This window comes from Elephas maximus, chromosome 12 (genome assembly GCF_024166365.1).
Source record: "Elephas maximus indicus isolate mEleMax1 chromosome 12, mEleMax1 primary haplotype, whole genome shotgun sequence".
In the NCBI taxonomy this organism is placed as follows: domain Eukaryota; kingdom Metazoa; phylum Chordata; class Mammalia; order Proboscidea; family Elephantidae; genus Elephas; species Elephas maximus.
Window position 1 is genome coordinate 93,720,364 of NC_064830.1, and position 22,522 is coordinate 93,742,885.

At 49.4% G+C, this 22,522-nt stretch overlaps 1 protein-coding gene across 11 annotated transcripts in view; it reads left to right on the forward strand.

Annotated features, from left to right (window-relative positions):
- CUX1 (cut like homeobox 1) overlaps positions 1 to 22,522 on the forward strand; it is a 457,171-nt gene that overhangs the window by 345,837 nt on the left and 88,812 nt on the right. For 8 of the 11 annotated variants that reach the window (XM_049903554.1, XM_049903560.1, XM_049903557.1 and 5 more), the window contains exons 10-12: positions 771 to 875; positions 9,277 to 9,465; positions 19,842 to 19,900. In XM_049903554.1, the coding sequence (XP_049759511.1) occupies positions 771 to 875; positions 9,277 to 9,465; positions 19,842 to 19,900 (353 nt within the window). The remainder of the gene's footprint in view (positions 1 to 770; positions 876 to 9,276; positions 9,466 to 19,841; positions 19,901 to 22,522) is intronic. The other 3 variants (XM_049903559.1, XM_049903551.1, XM_049903556.1) reach the window with 1 other exon arrangement.

A 22,522-nucleotide genomic window follows, 5' to 3' on the forward strand; every position in this document is an offset into this window, starting at 1 on the left:
GCTCCTTCGTGCCCCGCCCCCCCCATCATATCCAGCGGGAAATCCTGGTTTGCTCCCCTGTGACATTGCTTTCCTCATCCGGGAATTACATGCAAATGACAGGAGAGTCCAGGCATTTCTCTTGCAACCTCTCTCTGTAGTCGGCTCCCTTGCTCCTGGAGCCCCAGCTCCAGGGCCACTGGCCTCGGATTGGCTAACAGTAGCAGCACTGGTGTTAGAAAGCTTTGTCAGGCGAAGGGTTAAATATATTGAAATAAGCCTGGTTCTCACAAAAGAAGGAGCATTTACACCCTTTACGTTTATGGAAAGACTTTGTGCAGGAAAACAACTACAACATTGTGCCTCTTTTAGGAAGAGAATGGCCAAAGTGTCTTTAATTCACTGTTTACCCGTGAGAATTACTCCCAGGAGCAATCCTGCAATAAAATCTTCTTGGTCTATGAGAATAGAAAGAAATTGAATCAAAAGACTCTATTTCCACTTGTATTTATTCAGTCTGGGAAATTCAGTGGGCCGGAGCGTTAGTACCAGCAGGGGATTCCTTGCTCCTAGCGTTAAATTACTGTCATAATCGCTCAATTATTTCTTCCTTGTACTGTTTAAAATAAAAATCCATCACATTCGATGTTTTCTCCTAGCATTTATTAGGTGGAGTGTTTAGGAAAATCAATTATAGTCAGTCAGGCATGAATTGATGAATGTTCTTGTAATAATTGTCAGTTGTTAAACTGAATGTACTTTCTCTTTTCACCCCTTTTCATTTCCTTCAGAGGGCAGAGGTGGCTCAGAGAGAGGCGGAGACCCTAAGGGAGCAGCTCTCGTCGGCCAACCACTCTCTCCAGCTGGCCTCACAGATCCAGAAGGCTCCGGATGTGGTGGGTAGTCACGGCTGTCGGGCCTCTGCCCGCCTGGCATCTGCAACTTTATGTTACAACTGCTTTGTTATTTTTGTTCCTAGCGTCTCTTTCTGGAATAATATTTTCAACAGGACTGCTTTCTTGGTGGGGGGTGCTTTTAAGAATTTGAGGGTGGAACCTGTTCAAGTCAGAAGGCCAAGCCTCGCTGATTATGCACCCGTGCTTCACGGTCAGCATGAGGCCTCCCAGTACAGAGCCGGAGGTGGGTGAGATGGGATCACGCTGGCCCAGAGGGTAATTGACAGTGCCCGGGTGGAGATCGTTGACTGAATCCTTGCCAGAACTGCAAGGGAAAATTGGAAGTTTGTTCTCCTGGATGTGTACTGCCGTGGCGAAAAACCGTTCATGGTGAGCTGGGAGGCCCATGAGGTAATAAAATAGCCACCTGCTCTGACTTACATCAGCACTGGACTCTCACATCTGAAGTGCCAGCATTCAGGAAGAGCAAGGCAAAAACCTTGGTCATTTTGCCTCATGGTTTTATAAGATTAACAAAGGTAGCTCTTAGCTAGAACTTTCCCAGCTTGACCAAGAGGACTTTGGATTACTGGTTGTCAGACTCTTTCTTTTTCAGTTCTGTGCAGTGACTTGGAGCAGCATAGTGGTTAAGACCACAGATATCAGCCATACTCTTAGGTTCATATCCCAGTTCTGCAACTTATCAGCCTTGTGACTTTGGACATGTGGCTTAACTTCCCTGACTCTCAGTTTCATCTCCGTGAAGTGGGGGTTTTGCGAGGACTCAAAAAGTTTTTGTGAGAAAAGCGTTTAGAACGATGCCTGGCATCTAATAAGTCCTTAGTAAAACTTTGCAATTGCTCGTAATACTGTTACTGTGGCTGGCGTCATTGTCTCTGATCCAGGAGTCCTAGTCTCTACCAGGCTCAGCTCTGTAGCTAGTCTCCTCATTTGTAAAATAAAAATTAAGTGATTCTAAGGTCCCTTTGGAGCCCTGGTGGCACAGTGGTTAAGAGCTACGGCTGCTCACCAAAAGGTCAGCAGTTCAAACCCACCAGCCACTCCTTGGAAACCCTGTGGGGCAGTTCTTCTCTGTCCTGTAGGGTCACTATGAATCAGAATCAACTCAACAGCAACAAATTTGGGTTCTTTTTTTGGTTTGCTAAGGTCCCCTTAGCCCTGATACCCTATGATAAGTGTGTTGCAATTATAGATGTTCTTGTATTCAACAAAGATTTATTGAGCCCTTCTGTGTGCCAAAGCTTGTAGCAGACACTAGGAAAACAATGAAGAATGAGAGTAGGTCCTTCCCCGAGAGACAGCAGTCTAGCAGGAAAAAATTACTGTTGTAATAAATTTTTACGTCAATTTGGCAGGCATTATTTCACCTAATCTGTGAAACGGGGTATTACTATTTATATAGATGAAGGAAACCCTGCTGGCGTAGCAATTAAGTGCTACAGCTGCTAACCAAAGGGTTGGCAGTTCAAATCCACCAGATGCTCCTTGGAAACTCTATGGAGCAGTTCTACTCTGTCCTGTAGGGTCTCTATGAGTCGGAATCGACTCGACGGCACTGGGTTTGGTTTGGGTTTTTATATAGAGGAAGAAGCAGGAACTCTATGACCAGGAACACCTCCCCCAGAGTTAGCCAGCATCTGAGCCCAGACTGGACCGGGGTCTTCTGACGCCCTGCATCCATTGCTCTCGAGTCGTTTCCACTCATGGAGACCCCGTGTGTGTCAGAGCAGAGCTGTGCTCTCGAGTCATTTCCAGCTAATGGAGACCCCGTGTGTATCAGCAGAGCTGTGCTGTCAAGTAGTTTCCGGCTCATGGAGACCCCGTGTGTGTCAGAGCAGAGCTGCGCCCTTGAGTTGTTTCCACTCATGGAGACCCCATGTGTGTCAGAGCAGAGCTGCGCTCTAGAGTTGTTTCCGGCTCATGGAGACCCCGTATATGTCAGAGCAGAGCTGCGCTCTCGAGTTGTTTCCACTCATGGAGACCCGGTGTGTGTCAGAGCAGAGCTCTGCTCTCGAGTCGCTTCCACTCATGGAGACCCCGTGTGTGTCAGAGCAGAGCTGCGCTCCCGGGTCGTTTCCGCTCATGGAGACCCCGTGTGTGTCAGAGCAGAGCTGTGCTCTCTGGTCCCTTCCGCTCATGGAGACCCCGTGTGTGTCAGAGCAGAGCTGCGCTCTCGTGTCGTTTCCGCTCATGGAGACCCCGTGTGTCAGAGCAGAGCTGCGCTCTTGGGTCGTTTAAGCTCATGGAGACCCCGTGTGTGTCAGAGCAGAGCTGTGCTCTCGAGTCGCTTCCGTTCATGGAGACCCCGTGTGTGTCAGAGCAGATCTGTGCTCTCGGGTCGTTTCCTCTCATGGAGACCCCGTGTGTCAGAGCACAGCTGCGCTCTCGGGTCGTTTAAGCTCATGGAGACCCCGTGTGTGTCAGAGCAGAGCTGCGCTCTCGGGTCGTTTCCGCTCATGGAGACCCCGTATGTGTCTGAGCAGAGCTGCGCTCTCGGGTCGCTTCCGCTCATGGAGACCCCGTGTGTCAGAGCAGAGCTGCGCTCTCGGGTCGCTTCCGCTCATGGAGACCCCGTGTGTGTCAGAGCAGAGCTGCGCTCTCGGGTCGCTTCCGCTCATGGAGACCCCGTGTGTGTCAGAGCAGAGCTGCGCTCTCGGGTCGCTTCCGCTCATGGAGACCCCGTGTGTCAGAGCAGAGCTGCGCTCTCGGGTCGCTTCCGCTCATGGAGACCCCGTGTGTGTCAGAGCAGAGCTGAGCTCTCGGGTCGCTTCCGCTCATGGAGACCCCGTGTGTGTCTGAGCAGAGCTGCGCTCTCGGGTCGCTTCCGCTCATGGAGACCCCGTGTGTGTCAGAGCAGAGCTGTGCTCCGCAGGGATCTTTGGGGAGTAAATCAGCGGGGCTTTCTTCCGAGGTAACTTCGGGTAGACTTGAACTGCCAGCCTGTGGTCTGCAGCGGAGTGTGGTAAGCATTTATGCCACCCAGGGGCTTCTCTGACTCCCTGGACCAGGCTTTAAACCACGGCGAAACCTGTGAGAGCTGGAACGCAATGGGCCTGCCCTGTTTTTCCGGGTCTCACAAGTTCTCCACCTTTGATAGAGTGCAGTCACCACTTTTTCAGCGCTCTCTGTTTAACGGAAGTTATTTGAGTTTTCCTTCTCTGACAGGTTTCTGCTTTGCACAGGTTCCGGCTTTCACAGGTTTTACTGTATTCCCTAGAAGTACATCTGAACCGTAGCATTTCAGACCTAAAGCAAATTTTTCATGTCAGGGCTACCTTTTAAGAATGGATTTTAGTTTTCTTTTTTTTTAAGTATGTTAAATAAAACATGATTTGAGTGTTTCAGGATTATGGAGAAATTGGAGAAAAGTTTTCCATTAAAGGGACCGTCACATCCTTTGTGCTTCATGGACTCTGGGTCTTAATCTTAACCAAAATGCACCCTTCGCTTTGTTACTTTTCTGTCACCCAAGTTCAGAGGCCTGAATACCATGCCATCGCTGAAAGAAAGCCCTCAGGGATGGGATCAGTACCAGCCTCTCCAGCCTCTATGGTCATCTTGGTACTCTAGGGGAAGCCATGCATCCTAGTGTGTCTGCACAGGGCTCCTGAGTGAAATGTTTTGATGGAAAGGATTTTTGGCACCATTCGGGACTGCAGCAACCCAAACATTTGAGAAGGAAATGAATGTTTTTGCGGGTAGAGTAAGTTGCAGATCGTAGGGGTGCTTAGACACTTCATCATCGGTAAGTGCAGTGTTTACATGGCATTGATTCAGTCTTCAAAGAGCGATCCTGCTGGGGTTTCCGTTGGGTCTGCATTCCCCACATAGGCCGCTGCAGCTCCAGCCAGTTGGGTAGCGAGCATAGGAAACTGGGCCGGCGGAAAAATGGTCTTTTGGCTTTGGCCGGCATAACACGGCAGAAAAACAGTGGACTCTATCGATGTAGTGAAAGCCAAAATTGATCCATCGGGGGTCAGCGGAATCACCGATCCTAGAAGGTGAGCAGTCACCCACAAAGCTCTGGTAGAGATGGGCCGGGCTTCAGGTGGGCATCTCATTTCTGCCTCCCAACACCACAGCCCTTAGAGGTGCTATTATTATCATCGTTCTACAGATAAGGAGACCGAGGTTCAGACCAAAACCAAACCAAACCCACTGCTGTCAAATCAGTTTAGACACATGGTGACAACTTGTGTTACAGAAGTAGAGCTGCTCCATAGGGTTTTCATGGCCATAATCTTTACCCAAGTAGATTACCAGGCCTTTCTTCCATGGCACTGCTGGATGGGTCCAAACTGCCAACCTTTGGTTAGTAGACGAGTGCAAACCATTTGTGCCACCCAGGGACCTCCTGAGGCTCGGAGGAGTTAAGTAATTTGCCCAAGGCCACACAGCTTGAAAATGTAAAGCCAGAATCTAAACCTAAGTTTGTCCTACTCCAAAGTTCATTCTTCTTCCCCAACGCCTGCCCTACCCCTTCTTCATGTGCGCTGAAGGAGACAATCTAGATGAAGGTACTTTTAAAGTGTTGTTAGGTGTCGTAGAGTCGATTTCCAACTCATAGCAACCCAATGTGACAGAGTAAAATTATCCCACAGGGTTTTCTGAGCTGTCGTCTTTACAGGAGCAGATCACCAGGCCTTTTCTCCAACTGAGACTGGGTGGGTTCGAACCATCAGTCTTTCAGTTAGCAGCCGAGTCCTTAACCATTGTGCCACCTGGGTTCCTTACTTTGTGAAGTATTTGCAGACAAATACGATCAGTTCAGGGTTCCGGTGCACCACAGCAGGCCACCTTTTTTAACCTAAACAGACCAAAATAATACTAGAAAAAGTGAATAGAGTGATAGAAGCCAGCCTGCTTTGTTTAACTGGTGGTGGCAGGAGTAGAGGTGGCAAAAAGAAAGAGATGAAACAGAGGCCCCTGTTCCCTCTTCTTGCCCTCAGTGGGGCACATAGAACTAGAAGCTTAGCCCAGCCTGCTGCTGCGTGTCTCAGGCTGGGGTCCGGGGCTTGCCGTCACTCTGCAGTGAGGATTTCCGTATTGAGTAGTGATTCTGCATCTCATTCATATTTAACATGGAAATGGCTGCAGGATAAGAGAGCTTGTTATCCAGCTCCCCTCAGTCTCAGCGCTCCAGTCTCAGTCAGACTACTCCACGGACAGTTAGACAACTTGTGATATTTCCTGCCAGCAGGTGAGCAGTAAGGGGAGGCAAGCAGGTTCAGAGAGACAAATCTGATGGAAGGCCACCGGAGTGACTTCTGTTTTTACGTTTTCTCTTCCCTTTGAAAACATGCCCCATCACTGGCATCAGAAGCCCTTCCATTTTTTCCATGTTTTAAAGTCAGGATTCTGGGCTTGGGTTAGTCCCTTTCTGCTCCTTCCTTCACATGCTGGTCTGAGCCAGGGTCCTGCCTCCTTCCTTCATGTGCTTGTCTGAGCCAGGGTCCTGGCTCCTTCCTTCATGTGCTTGTCTGAGCCAGGGTCCTGAGCCTGGCTTCTACCAGAATCCCTGAGGGAGCTTCTAGGGCCGGGAACCTGTATATTTCCCAGATCTCCCAAGTGATTCTGGGACGATTAAGCCCTGGACAGATGTGAGGGTATCAGTGCCCCTGGCCCCCATTGAATCCACATGTGCCCATCGTAACTTCACTTCTTGAGTAGCAATCTCAGTGGCTTTCAATGGCCTGACACCAGCCTCCCTGAACTTGTAACGGCTGCCCCTTTTACCACAGGATGCCCACCTTGCTTGCTGTTGCATAGGTTTTCTTTCCAGATGGTGATCTTTGGGCTTAGCGGCCCTGCTCTGTCACCCTGGCTCAGGCCTCTCGCACCTCCCAGCCCTAGATCGTCCCACAAGCCCGTCTTCATTTCCTTCTTAGTTCCCTGTCATGTCCTGATGATGGGACATCCAGGGGTACTCCCCGTCCTGGAGACAGGAGTGACCAGGCCTGGGCTGAGGGAAGGTGATCTTTTCTTATCTCTAGCATCTTATGGCTTTGGGGTCTGTCATCTCACCTCCTTTTATGCACGTCAGTAATGACGTCTGCTACATTATGAATGAGGAATGTGGCTCAGACTCCTGAGGATTAAATGACATGCGCAGGGTCACACACCAGCTTGTGGCAGAGCTGGAACTGGGGTTGACAGAAGGACCGCCCACTCCCAGGTATGTGTCCTGGCTCCAGGGTCAGCACCAAGAGCTGCTGTCCTCATACATAGTATCTGAGGTGCTTATCCCTGATGTATTAACTCATGTTTGCCCCCTTTAAAACCCAGATCATCTTTTGGTTGCTTTTACAGGCTCTTTCCCTAACAGCACCTTAAGCACTTTTTTGGGGGCTGGATCCCTCAGGTTGGGAGGTTGATGAAATAAATTAGGTAGACATGGATCTGTTTATACCCACCATCACCTATCCTAGCCCCTTCCTGCATCAGAGCCTCCAGGGGCTTCCTGTGGCCACCCCAAGTCCAGGCTTCTCGGGCCGCCCCCCCCCCCCCCAAACGTTCCCCAGCAGGTGCCAGCATGATCGCTCAAAAGGCAGTGTGGGTCACTTCTCCTGCCCTGTCCCCTGTCCCTCCCAACCAAGGCACCTACCCTTTCCCTAGGCTCCTGCCCTAAAACCGAGTCCGCCTTTTTTCTGCCCAGCCCTGCAAGCTAGGCCTGTCTCTCCCTTCTTTCCCGGCCTCCTCCCGAGGCTCCCTTATTGTTCCATTAGACTCCACTGTCCTGACACGTGGGAGACCACCACATACTGCCCAGGGCTCCTTGCCATGGGTCCCGGCCAACGTTGTTCAGGGCAGTGCCTCCCAGGCTCCCTGTGGCCAAGGACAGTTCTGTTTTGTTTTTTTCGTTTCCAATCTGTGGCAGACTGATAGTTTTACAAAAGACAGTGAGAGTGTCACAGCAGTGTGGAGTTGCTGTAACAGTTTCCAAGCCTTCACTCTCACTTTCTGTGCTTGTCTCGTTGTGCACCAGCAGCAGTTTAATTGGCCGCAGTCCGTGGCCTGCACTTGGAGTAGGACTGGTCTGGACGGCATGTGCCTGTGAAATAAACCTTCGGGAAGATGCTCACTGGGCCCCGGGGCCGAGTGCAGATCTTCCAGGGGTGGGGGAGAAACAAGGACCTGATTTTACAACCTGACACAAATCCAAGACACACAGAGGAGTCACTGCGTTACACATCAAGCTGGACAGTCTTAAAGTGGTAAAGACCTTAATTTCCCAGGAGGAACATGTGAAAAATTGTTTCCCTGGGTGATTGATTGGCTGTCCCCAAATGCAAACAAGCCCATCAGGGCACAGAAGGGCATGGTTGCACCTGCCAGCTAGGGCCTGCCACTGCCACCCAATATGGGTAAGATTGACACAGAGCAGTGCACTTCAGGGGGGGAGGTGACAACAGGGACAGTGGCATTTGGGCCACGGCCTGAGCTACCCCCAGGTTTTGCCATCGTTGGGGCCAGAGCCGTCCTGTCCTCCGCATCCCGTCACTGCCGTTCACACATGCCTCTGCCTCTCTAAAAAGCTTTCCAAATCATTCAGGAGCCGGCATTATTTTTAAAACTTGAAAAAACACCGTTTTAGTCTTTGAAAAGTAGAATTATGGATGAGTTTTTCTTTTTTATACCTTTTCTCTGTTTTGCATATTTTCCACAATAAGCATTTTTTGAGGAAAAAAATTTTTTAAAAAAATCAGATTATCATAAGAGTTTCTAAGCCAAGGGACCCCAAATACACATTTTCCACATCTTTTAGCTATTTTGAAAATGCTGGCTCTGAGAATCAGCTCATCAAACAGTATCTAAGTTTCTAGATAATCGATTTAATAATGAAACCAAAAGACATTGATTCATATCTCACAATTGAAAACTCGAATGCTTTGGAATGTTCTGGAACATGCTGCCCCTCCCCCACCCGTCATAAGTCTTTGCTCAGACAACATCTCAATAAGCCTCAGTAAAGCCTCTCCCACCTCCCAGCCCCCATGCTTGTTTCCTATGTTTTTCTGTAGCACTTATCACCACCCTAACATGTTTATTTATTGCATCTCCCCATCCCCACTAGAATGTAAGCTCTGGGAAGGCAGGGGTTTTTGGCTTTTTTGTTCGCAGCTGTATGCCATTACATTGTGGGCACTCAATAAATATTTGTTGAGTGACTAAATGCAGGTGGAGCAAGCTAGCATATACCTGGGAAGGTGCCGTGGCGGCCTGTTGTAGGCTCAGCCAGAGTAGAGGCCGGGAATGTCTCTTGCTGTGAGCTCACCATCCACGCCCTTGAGTCTTGTGTTTTCCCCTCGTTGCCAGCACAGTTGCCCCAAGCCCCTGCCCGAAGCTGGTGCAGTTTTGTCATTTCCTTTCTTCTCCCTAGGAGCAGGCCATAGAGGTGCTGACCCGTTCCAGCCTGGAAGTTGAGTTGGCCGCCAAAGAGCGGGAGATCGCCCAGCTTGTGGAGGACGTGCAGAGACTCCAGGCCAGCCTCACGAAGCTGCGCGAGAACTCGGCCAGCCAGATCTCCCAGCTTGAGCAGCAGCTGAGTGCCAAGAACAGCACGCTCAAAGTAAGGGTGCCGGGAGGCTGCAGGAGGGGGCCACCCAGGGAGGGAGGGCTGGATGTGCGCACATCCCCCCAAGCCCCCTCCATCTGTGCACCAGTCCTGGGGGCACTGAGGGAGTGCGAGGTCGGCAGGCGGGTCAGGCTGGCACTGTGCTTCTTGGTCTCATCAACATCCTGAGCTCCTCACTAGGTCATTTCTGCCCCCAGTGTCTGCACTGGGTGTGGTGACAATGGCAGGGGGCCTTGTCTTGGAAGCGGCCTTATTTGCCCAGCCTTGGCCGTGGCATGACACATAGCTAACTTTTATTGTCTGCAAAGGTAATGGTTAAAATTCATTCCCCTCTAAAAGCGGAAGTGCCTATTTGGGATTTTTTACCAGTCTGAGCTTCAACAAAAGGTTTCCCCTCAAATGAGGGCAGCATAAACAGGACCTGAGGCTCCCCTCAGACTCATCACTCAGATGCACATGTCTACTCTCCACTGGAGCTCCTTCTTAGAGGGCATGTTGTGTGGAAGAGAGCCACTCACTGGCATCAAACATAGTAACCTTGAGTGTCTATACAGTGGCTCAAGCAGAGCCACCTGGCCCTGAGGCAGGAAGACAGTTTGAACTTCTGTTAGCTTCTGCCTGGACTATTTTTTGCTCCTAGCGGGCCACTCCTGGCATGCACAGGTGTCCCTGGCTCTTGATCTCAATCCCTGTCCTCTAGCATCTCTCCACTGGACTGTTGGCCACGTGAGAACTCCCAAGATGGAAAGTCTGGTGTCTACCTGGAGGCCCTGTGGTCTCTTGCTGTGGGGCCTGGGGTATTTGTCCAGGTCAGACGCTGTTTCTGCATATGTGTCTGTTGGCCAGCTTTGTTGGGCTTCCCTGGCTTTCTGAGAATGATCCTAGCAAGAGAGTTTCAGAACCCAGTGCCTCAAAACTCTGGCTCTCTGTGTGCCTCCAGCCAAATGGAAGCCAAGCAGTTCCTCAAGCTCATCTGTGACCTGAGCTGCAGGAGATGTTTCTGGGTCCTGGCGCTGTGCCCTCAGGCCTGTGCTGCACTCAGGGGCCCAAAGATCAGTGCTGCTTCAGCACAGGGTGCCCACAAGTTCAGCCTCCTATCTCCCAACACAGAGTTGTTAGCCAGTCTGTTCAGAAGATAGACCCTCTTGGGGTTTCTCATAAATTTGTATCCCAAATCCAGAACCTGGCGCCTTTTTCATATGTTAACAATAATAATAATACTTCATTTAAGGTATTTCCAGTCTGTTGAACGTAGTATAACGGAAGGTAGTTCCGGAATCCTAGGATCATAGCATGTCAAAGCCAGAAAGGACTCCTCTGGAGGTGTCTTTCTTATTTGACAGATGTAGAGAGAAGGGCCAGAGAGGGACAGGGCTCCAGGCTCCCAGGCTAGAGGCTTCCCCACTCTGTAACCTCTCCCCAGCCAGTATTAGGGCTCACTCAGGTTTCTTCCTGCCCTTCTCAATCTCTGTGTGTGAGTGAGTGGCTGGCTATGAAGTATTTCCATTATGTGTTAAATATAATGGATATACTTTATATATATATTAAATACAGTAAATCGAAGTTAGTTGCAAAAATGTAAAGAAAAATTTTTTATATAATTCTGCCAGAGCCCTGGTTGCACAGTGGTTAAGAGCTACGGCTGCTAACCAAAAGGTCAGCAGTTCACATCCACCAGCTGCTCCTTGGAAACCCTATGGGGCAGCTCTACTCTGTCCTATAGGGCCACTACAAGGCGGAATGGACTTGGCAGACGACAGGTTTGAAAGATAATTCTAGAACACGGTCAGGCTCATTTTAATTAAAAAAAAAAATCCAGCTTGTCTTCTTGACATATCACCTGTTTCTAACCCAAGACTAAATTGTTGCAGCTTCCAGGGGGCCTGTCCTCCTGGTGGCTTGCTGACCTGATCTCGCCAACACTACCCGCACCCATGGCTCACCCTCACTAGTTTCTTTGTTGCCTCTTTGGGGTGGGTGCCTGGTTCTCTTTGAGGAGACAGTTCTGCCATCTTTGGGGAGATGGTTGAGATCTGGTCACCTTTCTTATCAGCCATGGGGACAAATCCTGAGGTTTTGATTCTCTCATCAGCTTGCCAATAATTGCCCAGAATTCCTGCCCGCAATCATTTTTCATTTCTAGATTAAATCTAATTTCTCATACGATGGCCGTTTCTGACCCTAGCAATGGCATCGTTATTAGATAATTTCCCTTTCTCTTGGCTATCGCAGTTAAAGGCCGTGGCTCACGCCTGCTGCATCTGACGACATGAGGGGGGGAGTAAACCTTACATGTCCTATGATAGAGCAACTTCCTCTAAATCAGCTATGATTGTAACATTTGCCTTCTCAAAAAAAAAAATGAAATGCAGTTTCACAAATTGATGTTCTTTATCCATCTCTTGGGGGAATTCTTTAATACTGTGCAGTTAATGAAACAATTCGGCAATACTTCTTCAAAATTATTGCTCCCTTATCTTCATCTGATCTAATAATCAAAACATGTCCTCTAGTAACAAGACTTCTCTGATTTTAATTATCTTAACCCCTTGTCACCAGGAGTACAGATTTCCCTGATATCAGACCCACACACAAAAGGCATTACCCTTAACCCCCAAATGAACACATCTGCCTCCCTCAGCCCAAAGGAATAAGGTTAATTGAATGAGATACCTTCTCAGGGCTTTTTTTGTTGTTGTTGTTCTGATGTGTATAATTTCTAGTCTCAAATCTAAACTAAGCAGTTATACAATTATCAGGAAAATATTTTATGAATGAGACCTGTCAAATTGGCCACCTGATGCTTTGATGATGAGAACTCTGACCAGGCAGTGGGGCTGCTGTCCAGAGGCTCCGGAGGTTCACCGCCACTCCTTCTTCCCCCCTTCTCCCTTCCCCTCCTCTCCTAATCCCCTCTAGTTTTTTGTTTTCCTTCTCAGACCGCATTTTTCAACTTTGGAGGACTCTAGAGCACATTGTGGGGGCCTTGGGTGGGGTTGCTGTTTGGAAAAGGATGCTCAGCTTCCAGCTGGTCTCAGCTTCCTAACAGTCGAGGGTGGTTTTGCCATGAACACTTGACAGTGACCTTGAGACAAATGTGTTTGATCACAGTCACCGACAAGGGGTAGGGGGAGGTTCTGCCACAGGCTGGTGGACCAGTGGGCAGAGTCTTTAGTCTTGGGGCCTGTTCCACCACACAGTGTAGAAGTTCCTTTGCGGTCCACTCCATGTTGAGTACATTTGGAGATTAATCGGCTTGCTTTCTCTAGCCCCATAAAAGTCTCCTTCTTTTTGGAGTTCTACTGATACTCTTCCCTACCCTTAGACGGCTGATCAGTAATTCTGTGGGGTGCAGGACGGCTGGGCGTTTGCCAGGCTTCCTGTCCCATGTTCTCCTTTTTCTAGCAGAGTTCCCATCCGTCTAGGGTGGAGTACCCTCTAAGCCCATGTAGACATTGAAACAGACTTCAAAGGGGAGGTGTTTCTCCCTGGCTAATCTGACAAGTCTTCAAGCACGGTGCTGCTTTTAAAGGGTAATTCTGCATTAGTCATTAATGAAATAACCAGGCTGCCATTACAAGGCTGCTATTTTTGATAACTCTATGCTGTGGTCTCCGTTGGAACACTTTCATATAAAGGCAGTGTCATTAGGCAGTCACCTGCGTGATGCTCACTACAGCACAGAAAATAATGCTACCAATAGCTTCAATTTAAAATGAGTATTTATAGGGAAGGCTAACTACGAGAATGCCAGTCTCCTGTAGGGAGAAATTCTGTTTTCTCAAGATGCTTTGGAGATCAGTACTTCTCACTGGGTAGGTGGGCACAGGTATTAGAATTGCCTAGGAGACTTTTCCCAAAATGCTTATGCTCCCCCGACCCTCCTTACCTCCTCATGGATTCTGACAGGTCACATTGAGCCACTGTGGGAACGTGCTGTATCCCTCAGGGTGCGGGGATGGAACAAAAGGCTGATAACCAGACCCCCGGAATCCTTCAGTGCCTTTAGACTGTGCACCTCTTCATTTAGGTCAGCTCCCCCATCCAGCAGCGTGTACCTGCTACATCCCAGCCTGTCTACTGTACTGAGCTGCCCCCACTGATAGTTTACCTGGCATCTGACCGACGTCCTAGTTTATAAAGCTCTAATGTCCATATCCCATTTGATTCTCACCACGTGGGGCAAGAGTGGTGACAGCCGTTGTCCTGTGGAGGAGGTCACTGGAGCTTGAGGAGATCAGGCCTAGGCTGTCCCACCTGTAAGTATAGAGAAGACGTATCACGGTGTCCTGACACCACGGCCCACGCCATCCCTACCGGCACTCTTCCTCCCGCAGTCAGCATGGGGTAAGGAGGTAAGACTCACACCTGGGGTGGGCAGGTGAGTTCTAACATCAAACATCCCAAGGCGCAAGGGGCCCAGGAGACAAGCCTCCCATAGCATGGTCTTGGCTGGGCCTTGAAGGCATTGCGAGCACAGGTTGGAGGAGAGGAAGGAGTGAGCCTTCCACGGGGAGGAGGGAGGCTAGTTACGGTCATGGACACCGGGAACTGGGGAAGACTTCGCCTGGCGGGAGTTGGAGGCCTTGCGGGAGCATTCGGGGAAGCAGTCTCACAGGAGCAGAGGGGCTTGTTGCTAGACAGCCTTGAGTTCCATGTCAGGATTGAGGTGGTATCTGGCAAGCAATGTAAGGTCATAAAGAAAAAAAAAAAAATTTTTTTTTTTTTAGGGGGGGTTCCTATAAAATTGCTGTGAACAGTTGGTATCACTGAACAGCTTTAGGAATCTTATGGTGAGCCCTCTTGGAAAGATAACACTTCCCCTGTAACACTTGTGAATCAACCTGGATATTTCACACACAGGTGGTCCTTGGCTTAAAGGACACCCCACCGATCATAATACACAACATCCAGGTAGCCTAAATTTTGTGCTGGTCCTCGTCGGTCAGTGGTGGCACTGCTCTGTGAGGAGTTGGCTCCTGTCTGCCCTATGCCCAGGTCTCACTTGGGTTGCAGCTCACAAAGGTTGGAGATGGTCTTTGTCTCATTTATATAGTGCTACAATAACAGAGATAACTACAAGTGGATGACTTTAACAAACAAATTTATTTTCGCACAGTTTAGGAGGCTGGAAGTCTGAACACAAGGTGCCGACTCCAGGGCAAGGCTTTTTCTCTTAGTCAGCTCTGAAGGAGGTCTCTGTCTCTTTGAGCTTCTGCTTCATGGTTCCTTGGAGATCTCCATGTGGCTTGGCATCTGTCTTACCCCACCTCTGCTTGTCTAATCTGTTTTTGTATTTTGTAAGAGGTTGACTCAAGACACATCCTACACTAATCCTGTCTCATTAACATAATAAAGACAACCCTTTCCCAAATGGGATTATAACCACAGGCAAAGAGGTTAGGATTTATGACACATATTGGGGGGGCGGGGCACAAATCAGTCCCTAACAGTCTGTGACATGTTTGCTGTACACAGGCTCCTGCCTTTACTGTCCACAGTCAGACTTCAGCCCGGCTGCTCTCTCCACTCTAATTCAGTCTGTCGGGGTGCCAGAGCCCTGCCTTTAGGTGGAAAGCAAGCCCTCCAATGTAAACGTTATCCCTTCATCTGGCCCTGGGTGGGGTGGGGTCTTGTCTTTTCTCCCTGTGTTCTCAGCATCACTGTAGGGTATGCCCACACCCACCCGAGTGTTTTAAAAGAATTCCAGGAGGATTCAGGCACCAGAGCACCCCTGGGATTTGCCCCATGCCCACTATCAGTTGGTCATAAATTTACATAACAGCTGCCTCTCATGCAAGGACCCGTGTTCTAACCCAAGAGAGGGTCCCTGCTTAGTAGAATCAGTAGAAAGAGAAGCATGCCCTGTCTGGTTCTGGAAAACAGATGCAGTGTCATCTTGGGGCGAGGGGGTTTGCCCGTACCTGGCCCCTTGACCAGGTTGCCCAGTCGTACTTGTTCAAGATCTGCCTGATGGCCCCTCAGCCTAGTGCGGGGAGAAAGGCCAAGGAGACACCCACCTCCACCCCTAACCCAGTGGTGTCACTAGGGGGGTGTAGACCACACAGGGTAACACTGTCAGAGGGGTTGACACCAAAATAACTGTCTATAAAATTTTGTGCATTAATTTGAGCAGAAATTTATTCTTTTTTATAAAAATACCCTTGTAGTCAGTTGTAACAACAAAAACATTTTTTGTAAGCCCAGCATACATGTATCAATATTCCTACAAGGCTAAAACTCTATGCTAGTTTACTTCTGGAACCTTCTAATACCCTCTGGTCACAGCTGTCATTATTACCCAATTACAGTGATTCTTCAAATCACGTGGTTTCGTCTGCACAGGCTACAGGCATACGCTGTTGTTTTCATTGACAGTGTCTTTATAGTGGCTGATTTTGTCAAATTTTTTTGGCCTTTTAGCTACGGTATTGTGGTTATTAGAATATGTGAGCCTATATCAATAACTTTTTTGAGAATGATGTAGTAATTAAAGGAAAATGAGTGACATTCGGAAATCAACAATTTATGAGTAACAGTACAAAAAACATTACTAAGGATTCTGTATGGTCTGGTACGGGAGGAGGTTGGTGGGAAGGGGGAAGGTGACACCATGAGTTACCATACTGGGTGACACCAACCCTAGTGACGCCACTCCCTTAACCTGGCTGGTCGGCCCTCAGCACTGCAGCGAGCCTGGCTCCCTTTATCCTGAAGGGAAGGATGGAGCCATGGGCAAGCTGCGGCGCAGACGCCTCTCCGCCGCCTCAGTCTGTGTTTTGTGGCAAAGAGGCACTGCTGCTTGACGGTCACTGTGGCCTCAGAAGACTCAGCCTCTCCTCGGGCCTTCACATGAGTCAGACCTGCCCGGCGGCCCTTAAAGCTGGTACCCGAAGCACAGGAAGGGCTGTATTTTGTAATTTGACTAAGATGGATCTCTCTTATAAATTTAGTGCCTAATTTGCTGCACGCCAAAATACTTTGCATTTTAAATTCAATTTTCTGAGTCTTTAAGTCTTAGCTGGAATTTTAAGAACTTCATATAGATAATTCTTCTAACAATTCAGGAAACATTTCACAAACACCTACGAAGGTTCTGGACCCACATTATGTACTCTCGACACATAAAAGTGGTCACGTTTGGGTGGCACGTGGCAGCCTGCACTGCTCGTTCCACCGCCGCCCTTGGAAAACGCTTAGTAGTGTTTACTCCTCCCATTTTTCCCATGAGGAACATGAGACTCAGAGAGGTCACAGTCAGCCAAGACAGGGCTGGGTTGGCAGCTGGGTCTCTGACACTTGACCTTGACTCACCTCTGTATTGAGCCCATGTGTGTTCCTCAAACATGACCTCTCACTGAGCGCATTTTTCTGAAAGAGGACCCCAGTTCCCAGATTCCACGTTCCTGGCATCAGATGTGGGGCTACCTTTCTTGCCTGTCAGCCTGTAATAGCCAGAGCTGCTCCCGGCATCCGTGCCGCCCCTCCATGGACATGCAGAGTAGCTGGGCATTGGGAGATGATACAGAAATGTGGAGAACTTCATAGACAGATCTCCTGGTGACAGAGCTACAGAGCCTCCTGAGATAGGATTTAGTCCTGTTAATACTCCCAACCAGTAATAACAATAGTAATAACTACAGTAACGATAATAGCTATCATTTGTAGAGTGCTTACCAGGTGTCGAGCACTGCGTTAAGTATTTAGTATGTGTTCTTTCACTTAAACCTTACAACAGCACTATAACGTGTGTACCATTATCCCCATTGCATAGATGAAGAAACTGAGGCTTAGAGAAGTTAAGGGTCTTGTCCAAAGTCACACTGCAAATAAGTAGCAGAGCCAGGAATTGGCCCAGTCTGTCGGACTCCAGAGGCCAGACTCACAGAGACCACGTGGCGTGGCCTCAGCACACCTGGATTTCACATCCACTCTGCCACTTGCCACAGCCTGACAGGGGTCAGCTTAAGCACTCTCCAGGGTCTGCACCGTTGACCTCCAGTGATTTGTTCTTTCTTTGGGCAGATAGACACTGGGCGATAATTAAGTAAGATAGTATGTGAGATGTTAGGACCGAGCATAAAACCTAGCACGCTGTCCCATGAGTGTGAGCTGGATCTGAGAGTCTTTCTTCAGAGATAATGGCAGACTGGGACACCTATTGCTCCTTCCAGATTCCAGGACTTTCTGGGTAACCAAAAAGGGGTTACTGAGCAAAGAACGAAATTGAGGGTGGTCTTCTCTCAGCCTCAGAGGGCAGTGCAGCCTTACCTCACAGGACTTGAGGAGACTGTTGTGGTACTTCCTCCCCTTTCCCACCCACAGCAAATGGCGTTGTGAGATGAAGCACTTTCGGCAAGAGAACTTGTACAGAGATCCACAGGAGAGCGGGGCCAAAGGGGGTGCAGGTTAGGACAGCCTCCGTCTCCCAGCAAGAGAACTTTACAGAGATCCACGGGAGAGCAGGGCCAAAGGCGCTGCAGGTTAGGACAGCCCCAGCCAGCCTTCTGCCTGGCTTGTCTGCTCAAAGACACAGAAATGTCAGCAGAGATTTACAGAAAAGGTCATGGGCATTTCCTAATTAAGCTGTCCCCAGTTAGATGGCAGAAATTTCAGTGGAAGCCATTCAGTTGTCAGTGAAAACCGACTAACCACACGGACTCTAATTCTAAAGCCTCCTGATGGGGTCAGATGCAAGTCTTCAAAGGAAACCATCCCCACACCCCTCAGGGAGCTACCATGCACTCAGGGCCTCGCAGGCACCCGGCTCTTCCATCTTGCACCTTCATTCTTTGATCCTCACACACCCCTTTGAGGTAAATGCTGTTATTCCCATTTTACAGATGAGTGTGATTAACATGCCCACAGACTCCCAGCTTGTAAATGATAGAGCTGGACTTGATGCTCAGGCCGTTGGCCTCCTTGGTCTGAAGTCCAACTTGGTTTCCTCTCATGTGTCCCTTGTCCCGTCTTTCTCCCATTCTCTGAGTATGACCACGTTTTATGTGTCTTCCACATCAAATTCGAGTGAATTCCACAATCTAAAATATGTTTTGCATCCAAGCAACACTGGGTAATCTTTTGTTGGGGAGGGCTGGCCCGGTAGCACTCCCTGCTAGTTGACTGTGGGGTAAAGAATGAAATAATCACTTCTTTATGAGCACCTTCTGAGACTCTTTTGTAGGAAAATGAATCCATAGTACCCCCTGTTTGATTATGAACTGGGAAAGCCGTTATAATATATAAATTTGGCAAGAGGGCTTGAAAAGGAACTAGGGCAGAACGATTGTACTCGATGGTAAATACATACACAAGAAATTGCCACAAAGGCAACAGGAGATGAGCTGACTGGATTCAGTTTAGGGAGCACCTCCGTTCTAGAAACAGAGGGCAGGTTGGGATTCAGATGAGTACAGAGGCCTGGTGGGCCAGATGGGGCCCCTAGCCCTCTAGAATGTACTCCGCTGCTTTGAACTGTTGTATTGGCCTGGCTGATCCAGCAGAACCTAAAAAGGCAACTGGAAACACTGTAAATGAGAAAGTGCTGGCAGTTTAGGAAATGGTAATTATTCACCCCAAGCTCGGCAACACACAGAATCACCAGGACCCTCCCCTGCATCTTCATGTTTTATATTGAGCTGTGGTATTGCCCCCAAGGAGATCCCTTTGGGGGAATGTCACAAGCAAATTAGTTGAAAACCATCTTCATGGAAGGAGGCACCTTCAATCGGCCAAAGTCCTGCAGGGTTCTAGGCAAACAGTAGCCACTTGACAAGACATTGGGGTCATTATACTTTGGAAAGGGATGTCACTGCCTCGGCCCCCAGGCCTTACTAAAGGGCTTTGTAGACAAGAGCCCTCTGCCTTCCCGTTGAAGGGCCTCTGGGGCCAGGGAGTCCACTGAGGCGTGCTTTGGCCCTACTGTTCAGGGCTCCCAGGCGGGGGAGGGTGGGCAGCATCTCTGCCAGGACAGAAAACACTGACCACCCACTGCCCCAGCCTCCTCTCCTAAAATCCCAGCATCTGAGGGCTCAGGGGTGCAGATGCCTTCGTCTAGGGCCTAATTGATGCTGTTTCAAAGGAAATGGACTTCTCCTTGTTCCGTTTTGTAACACTCTTTCCTTTTACTTTCATTACATTTTATAACCTTTTGTTGGCGGTAGTGGTGGGGTGTGTGTGTGTGTTTGCATATGCAACAGACCAGAAGAGTGAGGGACAGAAGATGACACCCGTCCCTTGTCAGCTTTTGTTTATATACATTTGCTCTCCCTCTCAGGGACAGGCTGCATGTTTTATAGGGAATGCAGCCAATGAATTTTATCGACCTATTTTCAGACATTGCCATTAATAGAATCCCCCTGTCTTTTCAGCAACTGGAAGAAAAACTCAAAGGGCAGGCTGACTATGAAGAAGTGAAGAAAGAATTAAAGTAAGTACGGAGGTGCCTGCTTGACCACTCACAAGCCATGGCTTGTTAGTCACTTTGCCAACAAAAACCCGGGAGGTGATGCTGCAGGGACAGCCGGTGTTAGCCATGGTTCCCAGGGCTCAGCCTCCTGGACACGTGAATTCGTGCTGGGCTGCCCAGCGTTGGACAGAGCTGTGGGTGTTTGCACACAGGCCTAGCCCTGCATTCCTGGGGCTTTTTATAAAAGTTTGTGCATTTAAAGTGTGCCAATATGCACAGAATCAGGGGAAACATTGCCTTTATAGAAATTATAAAATATCAGCTTGCTTTTCAGCTGTAATTTTCCAAGCAGAAGCAGAGCAATGAGAGAAACATTTTCCAATTTAAAGAATACAGGTGGCCTCACACTTTCTTGGCCTCCTGGACTCTGGAACCTTCTTCTCTCAACCTCCAGCCCCTCATGTACAAGGTCCCAGCTGAAGGCTTGTCATTCCGTACATGACAGTGCTATGTTCTGAAGCCCAGCCATCTCAGACTCCCTCCCCTGAACCTGCCCTTGGCCCCCTGGAGCTGCCAGGCCCTGGTCCATCCTGTCTCCCCGAATCCACTCTCCCGAGCTTCATTGACCCCTCCCCAGCCTGGGGCCCACGGTCAGCCGCAGCACAATGCCCACGCTCTCCCTTAACCGTGCACCTGGCCAGCAGTCTCACCCTTTGGGCCCGCCTCTCCTCCCAGGTGGTCACAACTGCAGAAGAAAGTCCCTGCCCCGTGTTGACCAGCCCTGCGGCCACTGATGCTGTGCTGGGTTTCCACCTCCCCCCACCCCAGGGCCTGTTCCCTGCCCTTTGCCCCTCTCTCCTGCCCCCAGCTGTCCCCCACCCAGCCTTTAACAGCCACGCTCAGCCTCTGCTTCCTGGAGGTCTCAAGACCAAATCTCCTTCTGGTCTTTGCTTCCACCTCCCCTATTTCCAGGCTGAGCCCCTCCACCTGGGCCATGGGTACCTTCCTTCCTACTCCCTCCTCCATCAGTTACTGTCGCTCTTGAGGATCTTCTCAATGTCTCCCATGAAGATAAGCCTACAGCCCCTCACCATGTTGTCCTTTGTAGTCCTGGTCTCATCCCCTCTGGTCAGCTACTAAAGCTCACAGGAAGGCTCTTGGACCTTTTCACTCCCATATCGGTAGCATCTCAGTCATGATCTTTTCCATCTTCCCTGGGGAGTGTGACTTCATGCCTGGTCACCACTGCCTCTGTGTGGCTCTCCTTGGTCCCTGTGTCTGCCAAGTTCTCTCCCCGAGCAGCCATACCCCTCCAGGCTGCAGACAGCCTCTGCCAGCATCCACTCTACTTCCAGCCTCTACAGGCTGTGTGCCCTTCCCCATCCCATTGCCAATTTAGTGATATGTATTTTTTATTTTTTATCTGGAGTCCCTGGGTGGTACAAACGCTTAACACATCAGCTGCTAACTTGGACTTGGAAGTTCAAGTCCACCCAGAGGCACCTCAGAATAAAGGCCTGGTGATCTGCTTCCAAGAAATCATCCATTGAAAACCCCGTGGAGCACAGTTCTCCTCTGACACATGGGGTCGTCATGAGTCACAGTTGACTCAATGGCAACCCGTTTTTATTTTTTACCTGATTGACCTTCTGTACCTGTGTCTTCTGTCCCAGTTGTCCCTTCTTTCCCTCAAAAAAAAAAAAAGTGCCTTCTCCCACACCCACCGCCCTCCCACTTTGGGATGGCCACGCTCACCTGAACCCTAGGGGTCAGCTGCCACACCTGCTCCATGTTCACCCCTGTTCCCCGTAACCACAGCTTCTCATCTGTTCCTTCCCACCCGTCTGCCTAACCTGCTGCCCTCTGGTCCTCACCCTCTCCTTGGAACTGCCTCGCCAGCCCCACTCGTCTGCCACACCTGTGGCCCTCTCTTTCATCCCGCACACTCTTGCTGCTACTGCCGCATACTCTTTTCAGGCTCCACGCCTGTTGTGTGGCTTTTCTGCTAAAATGTGTTATAGCTCCCACGTCCTAGTGACTCAGATGCGTCCATGACACGGTGCCTGCAACCCTCCCATCTTCATCTCCAGTCTCCACATCCTCCACTCTGATGCCCCAGACCCACCCTGCACATCCTCCTTCTCACCTCCCAAGGCCCCACACCCACCACAGTGGACTATAAACAGCCTACTCCTCTAAGGCCCGTTGCAAAAACTTAACTCCCTGCGAAACTATGCCTCCATCTCCACCAGATGAGTGCTCGCCTGCCCAAGGATCCCCACCGATTTTTCACGTGTTGTTTGGATCTTTGTCTTGTATCTGTGATAGATTATATATTTCGTGAGGTAAGGTTCATTCCATCTTCTTTTCTCTACAGAGCCAGCAGCTAAGAGGTCATTGGGAAACGTTTGTTGAATAAATGAAGAGACATTTGCATTTGGGAATAAATGTATAAACTCACTTAGTGTTTTATGACATGATTGTAAAGCAAATACCAAAAAAGGGACAGGATATAGTAGCAGACAAGGTGGAGACCACTGAGAAGGGGCTTGTCCGTCTCACTCTCTGTCCTAATGTGACCTAGAGCTCTTGGGTGACCATCAGCAGCACCCTGTAAAATCAAGTCTCAGTTCACCCCATGGT